We start from the raw sequence: 21,787 nt of genomic DNA on the forward strand, positions 1-21,787 counted from the left end.
CAACAGCTCTATAGGGTTGAGGTCTGGTGACTGGGCCACTCAATTACAGATAGACACCAGCTGCCGGCTTCTCCCCTAAATAGTTCATGCATAATTTGGAGCTGTGCTTTGGGTCATTGTCCTGTTGTAGGATGAAATTGGCTCCAATCAAGCGCTGTCCACAGGGTATGGCATGGCGTTGTAAAATGGAGTGATAGCCTTCCTTATTCAATATCTCTTTTACCTTGTACAAATCTCCCACTTTACCAGCACAAAGCAACCCCAGACCATCACATTACCTCCACCATGCTTGACAGATGGCGTCAGGCAGTCTTCCAGCATCTTTTCAAGTTGTTCTGCATCTCACAAATGTTCTTCTGTGTGATCCAAACACCTCACACTTCGATTTGTCCGTCCATAACACTTTTCCCCATCTTCTTCTGTCCAATGTCTGTTCTTTTGCCCATATTAATCTTTTCCTTTTATTAGCAGTCTCAAATTTGGCTTTTTCTTTGCCACTCTGCCCTGAAGGCCGGCATCCCGGAGTCTCCTCGTCACTGTAGACGGTGACACTGGCGTTCTGCGGGTGCTGTTTAATGAAGCTGCCAGTTGAGGACCTGTGAGGCGTGGATTTCTCACACTATAGACTGTAATGTGCTTGTCTTGTTGCTCAGTTGTGCAGCGCGGCCTCCACTTCTCTCTACTCTGGTTACAGCCTGTTTGTGCTCTCCTCAGTTGTGCAGCGCAGCCTCCACTTCTCTCTACTCTGGTTACAGCCTGTTTGTGCTCTCCACAGTTGTGGAGCACGGCCTCCACTTCTCTCTACTCTGGTTACAGCCTGTTTGTGCTCTCCTCTGAAGGGAGTAGTACACACCGTGGTAGGAGATCTTCCGTTTCTTGGCAATTTCTCGCATGGAATATCCTTCATTTCTAAGAACAAGAATAGACTGTCGAGATTCACAGGAAAGTTCTCTTTTTCTGGCTATTTTGAGAGTTTAATGGAACCAACAAATGTAATGCTCCAGATTCTCAACTAGCTCAAAGGAAGGTCAGTTTTATAGCTTCTCTAATCAGCAAAACTGTTTTCAGCTGTGCTAACATACCTGCACAAGGGTTTCCAAGGGATTTCTAAACATCCATTAGCCTTATAACACAGTTAGCAAACACATTGTACCATTAGACACTGGAGTGGTGGTTGTTGGAAATGGGCCTCTATACACCTATGTAGTTATTGTATTAAAAACCAGACGTTTGCAGCTAGAATAATTTACCACATTAACAATGTATAGAGGGGATTTCTGTGTAATTTATTGTTAGCTTTATTGAAAAAAAAAAAGTATTTTCTTTCAAAAATAAGGAAATATCTAAATGACCCTAAACTTTTGACCTGTAGTGTATATTTCATGCATAAAAGTTTCAGAACTTTGAAACATTATTATTTTTGTAAATATAAAGATGCAGAATATTTTGTTCTTATTTTCTGATATTTATTTAGAGGAAACTTAGCAACAATTAAAATAACTGAAACCTGTGTAATCACCACTGCGGATTATACACAGGTACAGAAATTGCTCCACACCATTATTTCCTCATTCAGTGGTCTCTTTTTTGCTGGTCTCTTTGTTGCTGGTCCCTTTTTTGCTGGTCTCTTTGTTGCTGGTCCCTTGTTTGCTGGTCCCTTGTTTGCTGGTCCCTTGTTTGCTGGTCTCTTTTTTGCTGGTCTCTTTTTTGCTGGTCCCTTGTTTGCTGGTCACATGTTTGCTGGTCCCTTGTTTGCTGGTCCCTTTTTTGCTGCTCTCTTTTTTCGCTGGTACCTTTTGTTGCTGGTCCCTTTTTTTGCTGCTGTCTTTCTTCCTGATCTCTTTGTTGCTGATCTCTTTGTTGCTGATCTCTTTGTTGCTGGTCTCTTTGCTTCTTGTCTCTTGTCCTCGGCCCCCGATCATCTCTTACAATCGTCCCGCAGTATCTGCAGCACTGATGGATCCATCTTCCTTGATATCTTCTCTCCATAGCGGCAGTATCTTGGTGAGATCTCTCGCCGCGCTCCTCGCTCGCTGCTCCGCAGTCCAGATACAAGTATAAGAGATGAATCTGTAAGGACGTTACAGCCAAGACCCTTCTATGTTCTGGGGGGATTTTCCACCAGCTCTTCTCAGCTTTCTGCTCTTGAGGTCCCTCTAATGTGAACGCTCCCATGACGCCTTTTCCTTACCGTGCAACAAACGCGGAATCTCCTCATCTGGAAGAAGCTGAAGAATCTGAGGTCCAGTAAAGACTCCTTCCTTCATCTTCGCTCAGCCTTGGATATTTATCAATGACATACTTGAAGGCTTTTGCATTTTTATCCGTTGCCTGTAGAAAGTTCTTCAGTAGGCCACACGTGATAAACAATGGTGGTGGCACAATCTTCTGTAGGTCACAAGTGCTGATGCCGGACATTGATAGTCCATGGCTGAATGTCGGAGGCCGGTCTCTTATTGCAGTGATTTTCTCTCACACGCCTATCCCACTCATACACAAAGCAGCAGGTCCACTCTGGAGACCAAGTAAGAGGACAACCACCTGTAAGTCACCACTGAGGGGCCTCAAATGCTGTTCCTAGTTCAGGCCCCTCAGCAGCTGTTTCATGTGGTCATAGGTTTCACTATGTGGACGGCAAAGCCAACTGGAATTGAAGGGAGCACATTGCCATTATGCTGCAAGATGGTGTCACGCTAGGTACAGGGAAGCACCAAGCGAACGGGGAAGGGAAACCCTGTATCTAGCGAAGATGGTGACCCCTGACCATGCCTACCACTGGTCTCTGGGGTTCCGCAACTATGGGCCAAGCCGGATACCTGACCCTAGGCTGACCCTGATCTGGGCCTTAGGTAGGGAGCAGAATGGATGAGCTCTTTGTCAACCCCACTAGGCACTAAAGGAGACATAGAGATAACAAACAAGGGAAGATAATAATTTTGTTTATTACTAATAATAATGTTGTTTATTACTAAGAAACAAACCAACTTATCTCTAGATGACTTGGTAAGAAGTTCAGCAAAGAACAGCAATGATCCTACACATGAGTGCAAGCTGCCTGCTTGCTTCCAGAGCTTGTGAAGGAACTGAATATCACCAGCACAAGTCCAGGAAAAATGAGAGTATTTAAACCCAAGGGTAAATACAGATGATCAGCACCTGAAGGCAAGAGGAGCTCCGCAGGGTCCTAGAGGGACAGGAATGAAATCCCAGCAGAAGAGATACTGTCAGGGCCAGGTGGACGGGCAGACCCAGGAGGTGGATCCACTGGGCCGAACTCCTAGATGATGGTAAGGGGTCCGGTAGCTGGAGCACTATAGGCAGCAGAACAGTCCGTGCACACGAGTATAACGGAGAAGTCCCTGGGACCACGGAGTCACTGGTGGTAGTCCGGGTGACGCAGCTCAAGTTCGGAAGCCGAGAAGATGTCAGGCGGGGTCCGGAACCTTTGGAGCGAGATGACGGGTCACCGCAGGGATCTGAGATGGTACGGACTGTCAGGATGGCAGATGGACAGCGTTCGGGGTTCGGGAATCGGTCAGGACCGGATGGCGAGGCAGGCACGGCTCTACAAGAGAGATAGGTGAGTATATACACAGAGACACCAGGAGACCTGACTCCTAGCTTAAGAAACACGAAGATCAGGCCCCGCCCCCTTGGACATTAAACCCCTTTATACCCTGTACCTGTTTTGCATCATTTCCTGTTAATGGACGCTGGCCCTTTAAAAAAGGGTTAATGACCGCGCGCGCGCGCCCTAATGCGCATGCGCGCGGCCCGAGTGCCAGAAGCCAGAGCAGGAAGCTGCGAGGAGGAAGCAGCAGGGCCAGGCTGGGGCTGTGAAGCCGACGGACGCCGGGTGCGGGGACCAGGACGCTGGGGACGCGCCGGCAAAGGGTGCTGGAGAGCGGGGAGCGGCGGTGACCGGACCAAGGAACCGGGAAGCGAGGCGGGGGAGCCGGGGAGCGTGACAGGTGAGCCGGAGGGCAGCACAGGGGACCCGGGGAGCGTGACAGATACCAGTACACTGAATACTGACAGCAAGAATAATAGAAAGTCAGGGAGCATTCTGCACAGCCAAGCATTGTGACCTTCTATAGCTGGACACCACAGGGCTATCTGTCACCCGTGACACACCCATGACAGACAGCTTTTGAGCTTGTTTTGGAGGAATTGATGATCCATTCTTCTGGATTATGACTTCTCTTCAGGGAAAGGGATGAAAATCAAGCAGAGGAGAAACATAGGATAGCAAATACACTAAGCAGGAATAATAGAAGTTCAGGGAGCAGCCAAACGCTGTGACCTTCTACAGCCGGACACCACAGGACTCACCCGTGATAGATACATTGCTGGAATCAGGGTCTCTGCCCCTACATTCACGCTGCTCTCCGATTACATAGTAAAAACCTGCTGACAGATTCTCTTTAAAGAATGAATATCAGAGCGTGATTACTTGTCTCTCTGGATTTATTCTGCTGACCCGTGTCTCTCGTTCATCAGCGTTGTATAGATTTTAACGCAGTATGGAAGTAGAAAAATATAGCACTCACCAGTTTGCTTTGCTGTGCAGGATCTTGTTTATTAAACAACGGAGGTTACATGTGCGGAGAGGGCTGGTGGGGAGAGGGAGTGAACGCCGTGGCAGACGACGGCCGTTTCGCACCTGTCCGGTGCTTCAGCTGGTCTCATTGTATAGATTTTTGTGCTCCTTCATCCAGGATATTTCAGTATTCCGTCCGTCTCTTGTCTCCGCTTGTTCTTTATGAATATTTATGTTATCTTCCCTAGAAGCGCTGAGTCGGAAATAAATATTGTTCTTGTAAATATAAGTAACGCTCTGGAGAAAGCTGGAGGCTCGGAAGACAATGACGGAGCATTGGGACGCGCTGTAAATACCGCTATGTAATACCGCTATCTATGGCGCATCTTTCTTCAGGGCGTTTCATGGAAATCAGACTTAATGGGAGACGCAAATTCCCGTCTTTTAATCCATGGGTTTATATGCAGCAGATTTGTCACCATTCGCAGACATTCAGTGATCCATTCTCTCCGCCGAGGAGCACATTAAGGTAATAAATGTCGGGCGTTCCGTATTCATAGCGGTTTACATAGAACAAGAGCAAAAGTTCTCTACGAACTGCGAAGGTTTCAGGTTTACAGCAGCCATTAGAGGGAAGGACGGCCGGCGACGTCCAGCAGCCATTAGAGGGAAGGACGGCCGACGATGTCCAGCAGCCATTAGAGGGAAGGACGGCCGACGATGTCCAGCAGCCATTAGAGGGGAGGATGGCCGACGATGTCCAGCAGCCATTAGAGGGGAGGACAGCCGGCGATGTCCAGCAGCCATTAGAGGGGAGGACGGCCGGCGATGTCCAGCAGCCATTAGAGGGAAGGACGGCCGACGATGTCCAGCAGCCATTAGAGGGGAGGACGGCCGGCGATGTCCAGCAGCCATTAGAGGGAAGGACGGCCGGCGATGTCCAGCAGCCATTAGAGGGGAGGACGGCCGGCGATGTCCAGCAGCCATTAGAGGGAAGGACGGCCGGCGATGTCCAGCAGCCATTAGAGGGGAGGACGGCCGACGATGTCCAGCAGCCATTAGAGGGAAGGACGGCCGGCGATGTCCAGCAGCCATTAGAGGGAAGGACGGCCGGCGATGTCCAGCAGCCATTAGAGGGGAGGACGGCCGACGATGTCCAGCAGCCATTAGAGGGAAGGACGGCCGGCGATGTCCAGCAGCCATTAGAGGGAAGGACGGCCGGCGTTGTCCAGCAGCCATTAGAGGGGAGGACGGCCGGCGATGTCCAGCAGCCATTAGAGGGGAGGACGGCCGGTGATGTCCAGCAGCCATTAGAGGGGAGGACGGCCGACGATGTCCAGCAGCCATTAGAGGGAAGGACGGCCGGCAATGTCCAGCAGCCATTAGAGGGGAGGACGGCCGACGATGTCCAGCAGCCATTAGAGGGAAGGACGGCCGGCGATGTCCAGCAGCCATTAGAGGAGAGGATGGCCGGCGATGTCCAGCAGCCATTAGAGAGGAGGACGGCCGGCGATGTCCAGCAGCCATTAGAGGGAAGGACGGCCGGCGATGTCCAGCAGCCATTAGAGGAGAGGATGGCCGGCGATGTCCAGCAGCCATTAGAGGGGAGGACGGCCGGCGATGTCCAGCAGCCATTAGAGGGGAGGACGGCCGGCGATGTCCAGCAGCCATTAGAGGGGAGGACGGCCGGCGATGTCCAGCAGCCATTAGAGGGAAGGACGGCCGGCGATGTCCAGCAGCCATTAGAGGGAAGGACGGCCGGCGATGTCCAGCAGCCATTAGAGGGGAGGATGGCCGGCAATGTCCAGCAGCCATTAGAGGGGAGGACGGCCGGCGATGTCCAGCAGCCATTAGAGGGGAGGATGGCCGACGATGTCCAGCAGCCATTAGAGGGAAGGACGGCCGGCGATGTCCAGCAGCCATTAGAGGGAAGGACGGCCGGCGATGTCCAGCAGCCATTAGAGGGAAGGACGGCCGGCGATGTCCAGCAGCCATTAAAGGGGAGGACGGCCGGTGATGTCCAGCAGCCATTAGAGGGGAGGACGGCCGGCGATGTCCAGCAGCCATTAGAGGGAAGGACGGCCGGCAATGTCCAGCAGCCATTAGAGGGGAGGACGGCCGGCGATGTCCAGCAGCCATTAGAGGGAAGGACGGCCGGCGATGTCCAGCAGCCATTAGAGGGAAGGACGGCCGGCGATGTCCAGCAGCCATTAGAGGGGAGGATGGCCGGCGATGTCCAGCAGCCATTAGAGGGGAGGATGGCCGGCGATGTCCAGCAGCCATTAGAGGGAAGGACGGCCGGCGATGTCCAGCAGCCATTAGAGGGGAGGATGGCCGGCGATGTCCAGCAGCCATTAGAGGGGAGGATGGCCGGCGATGTCCAGCAGCCATTAGAGGGAAGGACGGCCGGCGATGTCCAGCAGCCATTAGAGGGAAGGACGGCCGGCGATGTCCAGCAGCCATTAGAGGGGAGGACGGCCGGCGATGTCCAGCAGCCATTAGAGGGGAGGATGGCCGGCGATGTCCAGCAGCCATTAGAGGGAAGGACGGCCGGCAATGTCCAGCAGCCATTAGAGGGGAGGACGGCCGGCAATGTCCAGCAGCCATTAGAGGAGAGGATGGCCGGCGATGTCCAGCAGCCATTAGAGAGAAGGACGGCCGGCGATGTCCAGCAGCCATTAGAGGAGAGGATGGCCGGCGATGTCCAGCAGCCATTAGAGGGGAGGATGGCCGGCGATGTCCAGCAGCCATTAGAGAGAAGGACGGCCGGCGATGTCCAGCAGCCATTAGAGGGGAGGACATATAATAAAGTATGGCTAAGCACTCCGCGTTGTCGGTGCTCTGGAGAAAAAATGTCGAACTATAATACAAGAATCTCCGGCACTCAAAGAGAATTTTATATTAATTCTTTTATTCAGAAAAAAGTTTTTATCTTCCAATAAATTGTTAAAACAAAACGTTTCGGCTATTCGCCTTCTTCAATTGTTGTGGTTCTATATAATAGGAAAACAAGGTATCACTACAAAATATATGTGTACATACATCAAATAGACAAGAAGGTCATATCCTAAACATGATAAAACAAAGTATCCATTATACATGAAAACATGCAGTAAAATTAACACCATTTTATTAGCAAATGAAATTATCCATTACCTCTGGTAATGGAAGATAGAATCTGGACTCACAGCACTTATATCTGCATTTGTGCAATTCAAGTGAAATTATCTGTATAGAGAAAAGTACATACATATAACTTTATGATGCTGAAACAAACAACTATCCGCTGACATAGAGCAGACTTGTTAAGTAGAGGAAAGACTATGAAAAGGTTCAAAATGAACAAAACAAAAATAGTGGTCAAATCCGACCCCACCAAGGATGTCAATTTTATAAAGCAAAACACATACCTCATGTTACTCTGATCATTAACAGGTTATTGTGTAATAAAATGCTATTAAGGCACAGGGAACACCAGGACATGAGATATTGGATCTAATGTGAACAATAAAAAGAAAAAACTGAAGTAAATAGTAGTAATGGCTTAAACCAGCCAAACATTATTCCAATTGTCAAGAGAGAAAAAAATTAAGCATATATGGAACTCCAGAAGAAACAACGAGTCCATAAGGAGCTTACTATTAGCCAAGCATCGGATAACAAAGTTCACAAGAGACCCATTCATTACCTGTTCCATTGGTGGTCAAAGGAGAAGTGGTGAGTGAAGGGATAACCCTGCGCAGGTTTATATAGTGGTGGAGGGCGGGTACGTGTACCAATTTCCTCATTGTGGAACGCAAACAATGTAGAAGGTGAAACGCACGCCACACGTGCGCAGTAGAATCAGAAAGTGCGCGCATGCGCGGTGCAGTGAAAGAAAGAAAAAGACGTAAACAGCTCCGGAGAAACCGCTCCTGACATTCAGCGAGTCTGAAAAAGACATTAACAACCATCAGTTATAATGGCAAAACACAACCGCATAATTCTAGGTAATATGGGGAAAATAGGAAACCCTAAATGTATATAATATTATCAAAAATATATCATAGTGGCAAGGAAAAGCTGACATATTACATAAAGTATAGTAATCATGCATATCTAGGTGTGCACACATACATGTACCAGAACATGCATATGTACACACCCATGCATATACCCATGCATATACCATTGGTGTTGTTTATCATGGGTATATGCATGGGTGTGTACATATGCATGTTCTGGTACATGTATGTGTGCACACCTAGATATGCATGATTACTATACTTTATGTAATATGTCAGCTTTTCCTTGCCACTATGATATATTTTTGATAATATTATATACATTTAGGGTTTCCTATTTTCCCCATATTACCTAGAATTATGCGGTTGTGTTTTGCCATTATAACTGATGGTTGTTAATGTCTTTTTCAGACTCGCTGAATGTCAGGAGCGGTTTCTCCGGAGCTGTTTACGTCTTTTTCTTTCTTTCACTGCACCGCGCATGCGCGCACTTTCTGATTCTACTGCGCACGTGTGGCGTGCGTTTCACCTTCTACATTGTTTGCGTTCCACAATGAGGAAATTGGTACACGTACCCGCCCTCCACCACTATATAAACCTGCGCAGGGTTATCCCTTCACTCACCACTTCTCCTTTGACCACCAATGGAACAGGTAATGAATGGGTCTCTTGTGAACTTTGTTATCCGATGCTTGGCTAATAGTAAGCTCCTTATGGACTCGTTGTTTCTTCTGGAGTTCCATATATGCTTAATTTTTTTCTCTCTTGACAATTGGAATAATGTTTGGCTGGTTTAAGCCATTACTACTATTTACTTCAGTTTTTTCTTTTTATTGTTCACATTAGATCCAATATCTCATGTCCTGGTGTTCCCTGTGCCTTAATAGCATTTTATTACACAATAACCTGTTAATGATCAGAGTAACATGAGGTATGTGTTTTGCTTTATAAAATTGACATCCTTGGTGGGGTCGGATTTGACCACTATTTTTGTTTTGTTCATTTTGAACCTTTTCATAGTCTTTCCTCTACTTAACAAGTCTGCTCTATGTCAGCGGATAGTTGTTTGTTTCAGCATCATAAAGTTATATGTATGTACTTTTCTCTATACAGATAACTTCACTTGAATTGCACAAATGCAGATATAAGTGCTGTGAGTCCAGATTCTATCTTCCATTACCAGAGGTAATGGATAATTTCATTTGTTAATAAAATGGTGTTAATTTTACTGCATGTTTTCATGTATAATGGATACTTTGTTTTATCATGTTTAGGATATGACCTTCTTGTCTATTTGATGTATGTACACATATATTTTGTAGTGATACCTTGTTTTCCTATTATATAGAACCACAACAATTGAAGAAGGCGAATAGCCGAAACGTTTTGTTTTAACAATTTATTGGAAGATAAAAACTTTTTTCTGAATAAAAGAATTAATATAAAATTCTCTTTGAGTGCCGGAGATTCTTGTATTATAATTAGAGGGGAGGATGGCCGACAACATCCAGCAGCCATTAGAGGGGAGGACGGCCGACAACATCCAGCAGCCATTAGAGGGGAGGATGGCCGACAACATCCAGCAGCCATTAGAGGGGAGGACGGCCGACAACATCCAGCAGCCATTAGAGGGGAGGACGGCCGACAACATACAGCAGCCATTAGAGGGGAGGACGGCCGACGACATCCAGCAGCCATTAGAGGGGAGGATGGCCGACGATGTCCAGCAGCCATTAGAGGGGAGGACAGCCGGCGATGTCCAGCAGCCATTAGAGGGGAGGATGGCCGACGATGTCCAGCAGCCATTAGAGGGGAGGACGGCCGGCGATGTCCAGCAGCCATTAGAGGGAAGGATGGCCGACGATGTCCAGCAGCCATTAGAGGGGAGGACGGCCGGCGATGTCCAGCAGCCATTAGAGGGGAGGACGGCCGGCGATGTCCAGCAGCCATTAGAGGGGAGGACGGCCGGCGATGTCCAGCAGCCATTAGAGGGGAGGACGGCCGATGACATTGGGCAGATTCAATGCAGGACATACCTGATCTGAGGAATCTGAACACACACAGATCTGTCATAAATGGATTGTCTTCTCTCTAGAAGCTGTTGTGGATTTACAGTTCATCTTCAGCTTGGGTAACTGTTCCCAATAACAGTAATTGTGAGCGGCGTGCCCAGACGTTTGTACAGATCTGTACATATACTGTATATGGCACATGATGGCACCCACCCGTAGTGTCAGGCTACAGCCACAGAGCACAAGTTATGGGCATTATAAGTCCAAACCCTCATCAGGAGCCGCAGCCAGGACTGTGCTCTTCCCATCTGCAGCAGAGGTGGGGGCCGGGGGCCAGCGCTCTGCCGGATTCAGAGCGGCGCATACAAGTGCTGTGCTCCTGGCCAGCAAGCCGACCACCTCTGGTAAGATTGCAGAGGTGGCCGATAACCTAGACCAGTGTCAGACTGGGCTGCCACACTGATCCCCAGTAACATCGCCCGGAGACCACTGTCCAGATACATGTAAGTGTGTTACCCTCATTCACCTGTGACTCTATATAATAATAAGCTGGGGAGTGTGAATGAGGGATGGGGTGAATGAATAATGCGATGAATGAATGAATGAGTGAATAATGGGATAAATGAGGGGATGAAAGAAGGGATGAATAATGGGATGAATAAGGGGATAAATGAATGCGTGAATGAGGGGATGAATGAAGGGATGAATGAGGGGATGAATAAGGGGATAGATGAATGAATGAGTGAGTGAATGAATGAGGGGATGAATGATGGGATGAATAAGGGGATGAATGAGTGAGTGAATGATGGTAGGAATGAGGGGATGAATGAAGGGATGAATGCGGGGATGAATAAGGGAATGAATGAGTGAATGAATGAGGGGATGAATAAGAGAATGAATGAGTGAGTGAATGAATGAGGGGGTGAATAAGGGGATGAATAATTGAATGATGGGAGGAATGATGGGATGAATGAAGGGATGAATGCGGGAATGAATAAGGGGATGAATGCGGGAATGAATAAGGGGATGAATGAATGAGTGAATGATGGGAGGAATGAGGGGATGAATGAAGGGATGAATGCGGGAATGAATAAGGGGATAAATGCATGAGTGAGTGAATGAATGAGGGGATGAATAAGGGAATGAATGAGTGAGTGAATGAATGAGGGGGATGAATAAGGGGATGAATAATTGAATAATGGGAGGAATGATGGGATGAATAAGGGGATGAATGAATGAGTGAATTATGAGAGGAATGAGGGGATGAATGAGTGAATAATGGGTGGAATTATGGGAGGAATGAGGGGATGAATGAAGGGATGAATGCGGGAATGAATAAGGGGATGAATGCATGAGTGAGTGAATGCATGAGGGGATGAATGAGGGGATGAATGAGTGAGTGAATGATTGAATAATGGGATGAATAAGGGGATGAATGAATGAGTGAATAATGGGTGGAATGAGGGGATGAATGAGGGGATGAATGAGTGAATTATGAGAGGAATGATGGGATGAATAAGGGGATGAATGAATGAGTGAGTGAATAATGGATGGAATGAGGGGATGAATGAGATGAATGAGGGGATGAATGAGTGAATGAATGAGGGGATGAATGATTGAATAATGAGAGGAATAAGGGGATGAATGAGGGAGTGAATGATGAGATTAATGAGGGGATGAATAATGGGTGGAATGAGGGGGTGAATGAGGGAATGAATGATGAGATGAATGAGGGGATGAATGAGGGGAATGAGTGAGGGGATGAATGAGTGAATGATGGGATGAATGAGGGGATGAATGAGGGGATGAATGAGGGGATGAATGAGGGGATGAATGATGGGATGAATGCTGGGACGCTTTGTGCACAGTGAATCACGTGCAGTATATCACACTGCCGATATTGCTGGTTCGGGGCCGTCTCGTGCCCCGGCGGATTCATCCCTTCTCCTTTGCGCCTGACCTTCACTATCCTCCGTATACAGTACAATCCTCCATCTTTAGAGCGGAGAGGACGTTTTTAGGAGACACATGTCAGATCTTCGTGCTTCTAGGAGCACTTTGTAATGTCAGTGATTTCTGATCGTCCGTCTGAACGTCGTCCATGGCTCTGCTGTCCTCATTTTTTTGCGCTGGTGCCTTTGGGACCCTTTAGGCATCGGGGTCGGAGGAGCCGGTGACCTCGGCGTCCTTTAGGACTGGGTCCTCCTGGCTGTAACGTTATAATGGGATTTGGGTCCGGTAGTACTGGTGCCCTTGGTACTGATTATTGGGCTCACAGAGCAGTAACCCTGCTGATCCATCCATGCCCCGCCGGCACAATGTACGGTCACTAGTGTGCACACTCCCAGCTTGGCGCTGCCACCATAGCACCATAGCACCATAGCACCCCATGAAATTTCCTGGTAACAATGTGCGAGAGAACATACAGCTGTGTCAGCCATGGATGGACGCAGTACCTGACGGACCAGAGAGCAGTGTGAACACGGCCGCCGACGCTTCTTCTGGGTTGTGCTGAATCCGTGCATTATTTATTTGCTGTTGTCAATCAAAAAATTAACAAATCAGCAAAAAATGTCTCATCTTATATTCGGCATGAAATGACGTCTCCAGCAGTGTGGAGGAATGTCCACCGATCCGTGCTGTGCCCCCACCATTGTGGGGCCAAACCTACCCTCTGCTATGGGCATGTTCTGCGCTGCTTCATATTCTGTGCTGCTTTGTATTCTCTGTGCTGTTTCATGTTCTGTGCTGCTTCATGTTCTGCGCTGCTTCGTGTTCTGGGCTGCTTCGTGTTCTGCGGTGCTTTGTGTTCTGCACTGCTGCATGTTCTGCGCTGCTTCGTGTTCTGCGCTGCTTCGTGTTCTGCGCTGCTTCGTGTTCTGCGCTGCTTCGTCTTCTGCGCTGCTTCGTGTTTTGCGCTGCTTCGTGTTCTGTGCTGCTTCGTGTTCTGTGCTGCTTTGTGTTCTGCTCTGCTTTGTGTTCTCCCCTTCTTCGTGTTCTGCGCTGCTTCATGATCTGCGCTGCTTCATGTTCTGTGCTGCTTCGTGTTCTACGCTGCTTCGTGTTTTGCGCTGCTTTGTGTTCTGTGCTGCTTCGTGTTCTGCTCTGCTTTGTGTTCTCCGCTGCTTTGTGTTCTGTGCTGCTTCGTGTTCTGCTCTGCTTTGTGTTCTCCGCTGCTTTGTGTTCTGCGCTGCTTCGTATTCTGGGCTGCTTTGTGTTCTGCTCTGCTTCGTGTTCTCCGCTGCTTCGGGTTCTGTGGGTTCTGCGTTGGTCCCTTTTCTGCGCTGCTTCGTGTTCTGCGCTGCTTCATTTTCTGCTCTACTTCATGTTCTGGGCTGCTTCGTGTTCTGGGCTGCTTAGTGTTCTGGGCTGCTTCGTGTTCTGCGCTGCTTCGTGTTCTGCGCTGCTTCGTGTTCTGGGCTGCTTCGTGTTCTGCGCTGCTTCGTAATCTGCGCTGCTTCGTGTTCTGCGCTGCTTCGTGTTCTGCGCTGCTTCATGTTCTGGGCTGCTTCGGGTTTTGTGCTGCTTCGGGTTTTGCGCTGCTTCGTGTTCTAGGCTGCTTCGGGTTTTGCGCTGCTTCGGGTTTTCGCTGCTTTGGGTTCTGCGCTGCTTCGGGTTCTGCGCTGCTTCGGGTTCTGCGCTGCTTCGGATTCGGCGCTGCTTCGGGTTTGGTGCTGCTTCGGGTTTGGTGCTGCTTCGGGTTTGGTGCTGCTTCGGGTTTGGTGCTGCTTCGGGTTTGGCGCGGCTTTGGGTTCTGCGCTTCTTGATGATGATGTCACACGTCTCTCATTTAATTCTCCTGTGTTTATCTTAGGAAATCCCTCATCAGGAATTGGGCAGAGTTTTACTGAACACCCTGGAGAGGTGCAGAGAGCCGCGGCACGGTGAGTGACCGAGGAGCGGCCGGAGCACGCCGAATACGGGGGGGTCGCTCTCCACTGGACTGCTTACATGGGGACGTCTGGACACGGAGGGGGTCGCTCTCCACTGGACTGCTTACATGGGGACGTCTGGACACGGAGGGAGTCGCTCACCGCTGACCTTCTTACATGGGGACGTCTGGACACGGAGGGGGTCGCTCTCCACTGGACTGCTTACATGGGGACGTCTGGACACGGAGGGGGTCGCTCTCCTCTGACCTTCTTACATGGGGACGTCTGGACACGGAGGGGGTCGCTCTCCTCTGACCTTCTTACATGGGGACGTCTGGACACGGAGGGGGTCGCTCTCTGCTGGACTGCTTACATGGGGACGTCTGGACACGGAGGGGGTCGCTCTCCACTGGACTGCTTACATGGGGACGTCTGGACACGGAGGGGGTCGCTCTCCTCTGACCTTCTTACATGGGGACGTCTGGACACGGAGGGGGTCGCTCTCCTCTGACCTTCTTACATGGGGACGTCTGGACACGGAGGGGGTCGCTCTCCTCTGACCTTCTTACATGGGGACGTCTGGACACGGAGGGGGTCGCTCTCTGCTGACTTTCTTACATGGGGACGTCTGGACACGGAGGTGGTCGCTCTCCTCTGACCTTCTTACATGGGGACGTCTGGACACGGAGGTGGTCGCTCTCCTCTGACCTTCTTACATGGGGACGTCTGGACACGGAGGTGGTCGCTCTCCTCTGACCTTCTTACATGGGGACGTCTGGAAACGGAGGTGGTCGCTCTCCGCTGACCTTCTTACATGGGGACGTCTGGACACGGAGGTGGTCGCTCTCCTCTGACCTTCTTACATGGGGACGTCTGGAAACGGAGGTGGTCGCTCTCCGCTGACCTTCTTACATGGGGACGTCTGGACACAGAGGTGGTCGCTCTCCTCTGACCTTCTTACATGGGGACGTCTGGACACAGAGGTGGTCGCTCTCCGCTGACCTTCTTACATGGGGACGTCTGGACACGGAGGTGGTCGCTCTCCTCTGACTTTCTTACATGGGGACGTCTGGACACAGAGGTGGTCGCTCTCCTCTGACCTTCTTACATGGGGACGTCTGGACACGGAGGTGGTCGCTCTCCTCTGACCTTCTTACATGGGGATGTCTGGACACGGAGGTGGTCGCTCTCCTCTGACCTTCTTACATGGGGACGTCTGGACACGGAGGGGGTCGCTCTCCACTGACCTTCTTACATGGGGACGTCTGGACACGGAGGTGGTCGCTCTCCTCTGACCTTCTTACATGGGGATGTCTGGATACGGAGGGGGTCGCTCTCCGCTGACCTTCTTACATGGGGACGTCTGGACACGGAGGTGGTCGCTCTCCACTGACCTTCTTACATGGGGACGTCTGGACACGGAGGTGGTCGCTCTCCGCTGACCTTCTTACATGGGGATGTCTGGACACGGAGGTGGTCGCTCTCCGCTGACCTTCTTACATGGGGACGTCTGGACACGGAGGTGGTCGCTCTCCGCTGACCTTCTTACATGGGGATGTCTGGACACGGAGGTGGTCGCTCTCCGCTGACCTTCTTACATGGGGACGTCTGGACACTGAGGTGGTCGCTCTCCGCTGGACTGCTTACATGGGGACGTCTGGACACGGAGGGGGTCGCTCTCCGCTGGACTGCTTACATGGGGACGTCTGGACACGGAGGTGGTCGCTCTCCGCTGACCTTCTTACATGGGGACGTCTGGACACGGAGGGGGTCGCTCTCCGCTGACCTTCTTACATGGGGACGTCTGGACACGGAGGTGGTCGCTCTCCGCTGACCTTCTTACATGGGGATGTCTGGACACGGAGGGGGTCGCTCTCCTCTGACCTTCTTACATGGGGACGTCTGGACACGGAGGGGGTCGCTCTCCTCTGACCTTCTTACATGGGGACGTCTGGACACGGAGGGGGTCGCTCTCCTCTGACCTTCTTACATGGGGACGTCTGGACACGGAGGGGGTCGCTCTCCGCTGACTTTCTTACATGGGGATGTCTGGACACGGAGGTGGTCGCTCTCCGCTGACCTTCTTACATGGGGACGTCTGGACACGGAGGTGGTCGCTCTCCGCTGACCTTCTTACATGGGGACGTCTGGACACGGAGGTGGTCGCTCTCCACTCACCTTCTTACATGGGGACGTCTGGATACGGAGGTGGTTGCTCTCCGCTGACCTTCTTACATGGGGACGTCTGGACACGGAGGGGGTCGCTCTCTGCTGACCTTCTTACATGGGGACGTCTGGACACGGAGGTGGTCGCTCTCCGCTGACCTTCTTACATGGGGACGTCTGGACACGGAGGGGGTCGCTCTCCGCTGACCTTCTTACATGGGGACGTCTGGACACGGAGGGGGTCGCTCTCCGCTGACCTTCTTACATGGGGACGTCTGGACACGGAGGGGGTCGCTCTCCGCTGACCTTCTTACATGGGGACGTCTGGACACGGAGGGGGTCGCTCTCCGCTGACCTTCTTACATGGGGACGTCTGGACATGGAGGTGGTCGCTCTCCGCTGACCTTCTTACATGGGGACGTCTGGACACGGAGGGGGTCGCTCTCCACTGACCTTCTTACATGGGGACGTCTGGACACGGAGGGGGTCGCTCTCCGCTGACCTTCTTACATGGGGATGTCTGGACACGGAGGTGGTCGCTCTCCACTGACCTTCTTACATGGGGACGTCTGGACACGGAGGGGGTCGCTCTCCGCTGACCTTCTTACATGGGGACGTCTGGACACGGAGGGGGTCGCTCTCCGCTGACCTTCTTACATGGGGACGTCTGGACACGGAGGGGGTCGCTCTCTGCTGACCTTCTTACATGGGGACGTCTGGACACGGAGGGGGTCGCTCTCCGCTGACCTTCTTACATGGGGATGTCTGGACACGGAGGTGGTCGCTCTCCACTGACCTTCTTACATGGGGACGTCTGGACACGGAGGGGGTCGCTCTCCGCTGACCTTCTTACATGGGGACGTCTGGATACGGAGGTGGTCGCTCTCCGCTGACCTTCTTACATGGGGACGTCTGGACACGGAGGGGGTCGCTCTCCGCTGACCTTCTTACATGGGGACGTCTGGACACGGAGGGGGTCGCTCTCCGCTGACCTTCTTATATGGGGACGTCTGGACACGGAGGTGGTCGCTCTCCGCTGACCTTCTTACATGGGAACGTTTGTACACGGAGGGGGTCGCTCTCCGCTGGACTGCTTACATGGGGACGTCTGGACACGGAGGGGGTCTCTCTCCTCTGACCTTCTTACATGGGGACGTCTGGACACGGAGGTGGTCGCTCTCCGCTGACCTTCTTACATGGGGACGTCTGGACACGGAGGGGGTCGCTCTCCTCTGACCTTCTTACATGGGGATGTCTGGACACGGAGGTGGTCGCTCTCCGCTGACCTTCTTACATGGGGACGTCTGGACACGGAGGGTGTCGCTCTCCTCTGACCTTCTTACATGGGGACGTCTGGACACGGAGGTGGTCGCTCTCCGCTGACCTTCTTACATGGGGACGTCTGGACACGGAGGGGGTCGCTCTCCTCTGACCTTCTTACATGGGGATGTCTGGACACTGAGGTGGTCGCTCTCCGCTGACCTTCTTACATGGGGACGTCTGGACACGGAGGGGGTCGCTCTCCTCTGACCTTCTTACATGGGGACGTCTGGACACGGAGGGGGTCGCTCTCCGCTGACCTTCTTACATGGGGACGTCTGGACACGGAGGGGGTCGCTCTCCGCTGACCTTCTTACATGGGGACGTCTGGACACGGAGGTGGTCGCTCTCCGCTGACCTTCTTACATGGGGACGTCTGGACACGGAGGGGGTCGCTCTCCGCTGACCTTCTTACATGGGGACGTCTGGACACGGAGGTGGTCGCTCTCCTCTGACCTTCTTACATGGGTACGTCTGGACACGGAGGGGGTCGCTCTCCACTCACCTTCTTACATGGGGACGTCTGGACACGGAGGTGGTCGCTCTCCACTCACCTTCTTACATGGGGACGTCTGGACACGGAGGGGGTCGCTCTCCGCTGACCTTCTTACATGGGGACGTCTGGACACGGAGGTGGTCGCTCTCCGCTGACCTTCTTACATGGGGACGTCTGGACACGGAGGTGGTCGCTCTCCGCTGACCTTCTTACATGGGGACGTCTGGACACGGAGGTGGTCGCTCTCCGCTGACCTTCTTACATGGGGACGTCTGGACACGGAGGTGGTCGCTCTCCGCTGACCTTCTTACATGGGGACGTCTGGACACGGAGGTGGTCGCTCTCCTCTGACCTTCTTACATGGGGACGTCTGGACACGGAGGGAGTCGCTCTCCTCTGACCTTCTTACATGGGGACGTCTGGACACGGAGGGGGTCGCTCTCCGCTGACCTTCTTACATGGGGACGTCTGGACACGGAGGGGGTCGCTCTCCTCTGACCTTCTTACATGGGGACGTCTGGACACGGAGGGGGTCGCTCTCCGCTGACCTTCTTACATGGGGACGTCTGGACACGGAGGTGGTCGCTCTCCTCTGACCTTCTTACATGGGGACGTCTGGACACGGAGGGGGTCGCTCTCCGCTGACCTTCTTACATGGGGACGTCTGGACACGGAGGTGGTCGCTCTCCACTCACCTTCTTACATGGGGACGTCTGGACACGGAGGGGGTCGCTCTCCGCTGACCTTCTTACATGGGGACGTCTGGACACGGAGGTGGTCGCTCTCCGCTGACCTTCTTACATGGGGACGTCTGGACACGGAGGGGGTCGCTCTCCTCTGACCTTCTTACATGGGGACGTCTGGACACGGAGGGGGTCGCTCTCCGCTGGACTGCTTACATGGGGACGTCTGGATACGGAGGGGGTCGCTCTCCTCTGACCTTCTTACATGGGGACGTCTGGACACGGAGGTGGTCGCTCTCTGCTGACCTTCTTACATGGGGACGTCTGGACACGGAGGTGGTCGCTCTCTGCTGACCTTCTTACATGGGGACGTCTGGACACGGAGGGGGTCGCTCTCCGCTGACCTTCTTACATGGGGACGTCTGGACACAGAGGTGGTCGCTCTCCACTCACCTTCTTACATGGGGACGTCTGGACACGGAGGTGGTCGCTCTCCGCTGACCTTCTTACATGGGGACGTCTGGACACGGAGGTGGTCGCTCTCCTCTGACCTTCTTACATGGGGACGTCTGGACACGGAGGTGGTCGCTCTCCACTGACCTTCTTACATGGGGACGTCTGGACACAGAGGTGGTCGCTCTCCACTCACCTTCTTACATGGGGACGTCTGGACACGGAGGTGGTCGCTCTCCGCTGACCTTCTTACATGGGGACGTCTGGACACGGAGGTGGTCGCTCTCCTCTGACCTTCTTACATGGGGACGTCTGGACACGGAGGGGGTCGCTCTCCGCTGACCTTCTTACATGGGGACGTCTGGACACGGAGGGGGTCGCTCTCCACTCACCTTCTTACATGGGGACGTCTGGACACGGAGGTGGTCGCTCTCCGCTGACCTTCTTACATGGGGACGTCTGGACACGGAGGTGGTCGCTCTCCTCTGACCTTCTTACATGGGGACGTCTGGACACGGAGGTGGTCGCTCTCCGCTGACCTTCTTACATGGGGACGTCTGGACACGGAGGTGGTCGCTCTCCTCTGACCTTCTTACATGGGGACGTCTGGACACGGAGGGGGTCGCTCTCCGCTGACCTTCTTACATGGGGACGTCTGGACACGGAGGTGGTCGCTCTCCACTCACCTTCTTACATGGGGACGTCTGGACACGGAGGGGGTCGCTCTCCGCTGACCTTCTTACATGGGGACGTCTGGACACGGAGGGGGTCGCTCTCCGCTGACCTTCTTACATGGGGACGTCTGGACACGGAGGGGGTCGCTCTCCGCTGACGTTCTTACATGGGGACGTCTGGACACGGAGGTGGTCGCTCTCCGCTGACCTTCTTACATGGGGACGTCTGGACACGGAGGTGGTCGCTCTCCGCTGACCTTCTTACATGGGGACGTCTGGACACGGAGGTGGTCGCTCTCCGCTGGACTGCTTACATGGGGACGTCTGGACACGGAGGGGGTCGCTCTCCGCTGACCTTCTTACATGGGGACGTCTGGATACGGAGGTGGTCGCTCTCCGCTGACCTTCTTACATGGGGACGTCTGGACACGGAGGGGGTCGCTCTCCGCTGACCTTCTTACATGGGGACGTCTGGACACGGAGGTGGTCGCTCTCCGCTGGACTGCTTACATGGGGACGTCTGGACACGGAGGTGGTCGCTCTCCGCTGACCTTCTTACATGGGGACGTCTGGACACAGAGGTGGTCGCTCTCCACTCACCTTCTTACATGGGGACGTCTGGACACGGAGGTGGTCGCTCTCCGCTGGACTGCTTACATGGGGACGTCTGGACACGGAGGGGGTCGCTCTCCGCTGACCTTCTTACATGGGGACGTCTGGACACGGAGGTGGTCGCTCTCCGCTGACCTTCTTACATGGGGACGTCTGGACACGGAGGTGGTCGCTCTCCGCTGACCTTCTTACATGGGGACGTCTGGACACGGAGGGGGTCGCTCTCCGCTGGACTGCTTACATGGGGACGTCTGGACACGGAGGGGGTCGCTCTCCGCTGACCTTCTTACATGGGGACGTCTGGACACGGAGGGGGTCGCTCTCCTCTGACCTTCTTACATGGGGACGTCTGGACACGGAGGGGGTCGCTCTCCGCTGACCTTCTTACATGGGGACGTCTGGACACGGAGGGGGTCGCTCTTCGCTGACCTTCTTACATGGGGACGTCTGGACACGGAGGTGGTCGCTCTCCACTCACCTTCTTACATGGGGACGTCTGGACACGGAGGGGGTCGCTCTCCGCTGACCTTCTTACATGGGGACGTCTGGACACGGAGGTGGTCGCTCTCCGCTGACCTTCTTACATGGGGACGTCTGGACACGGAGGTGGTCGCTCTCCTCTGACTTTCTTACATGGGGACGTCTGGACACAGAGGTGGTCGCTCTCCTCTGACCTTCTTACATGGGGACGTCTGGACACGGAGGTGGTCGCTCTCCTCTGACCTTCTTACATGGGGACGTCTGGACACAGAGGTGGTCGCTCTCCTCTGACCTTCTTACATGGGGACGTCTGGACACGGAGGGGGTCGCTCTCCACTCACCTTCTTACATGGGGACGTCTGGACACGGAGGGGGTCGCTCTCCGCTGACCTTCTTACATGGGGACGTCTGGACACGGAGGTGGTCGCTCTCCGCTGACCTTCTTACATGGGGACGTCTGGACACGGAGGTGGTC

The 21,787-nt window shown here is 52.9% G+C and overlaps 1 protein-coding gene across 1 annotated transcript in view; it reads left to right on the forward strand.

Moving 5' to 3' along the window:
• Window positions 1–21,787, forward strand: part of EFCC1 (EF-hand and coiled-coil domain containing 1) — a 166,429-nt gene that overhangs the window by 112,117 nt on the left and 32,525 nt on the right. The window contains exon 7 of the mRNA XM_075320974.1: window positions 14,371–14,440. Within this exon, the coding sequence (XP_075177089.1) occupies window positions 14,371–14,440 (70 nt within the window). The remainder of the gene's footprint in view (window positions 1–14,370; window positions 14,441–21,787) is intronic.

The sequence above is a fragment of the Anomaloglossus baeobatrachus genome, chromosome 8 (genome assembly GCF_048569485.1).
Source record: "Anomaloglossus baeobatrachus isolate aAnoBae1 chromosome 8, aAnoBae1.hap1, whole genome shotgun sequence".
In the NCBI taxonomy this organism is placed as follows: domain Eukaryota; kingdom Metazoa; phylum Chordata; class Amphibia; order Anura; family Aromobatidae; genus Anomaloglossus; species Anomaloglossus baeobatrachus.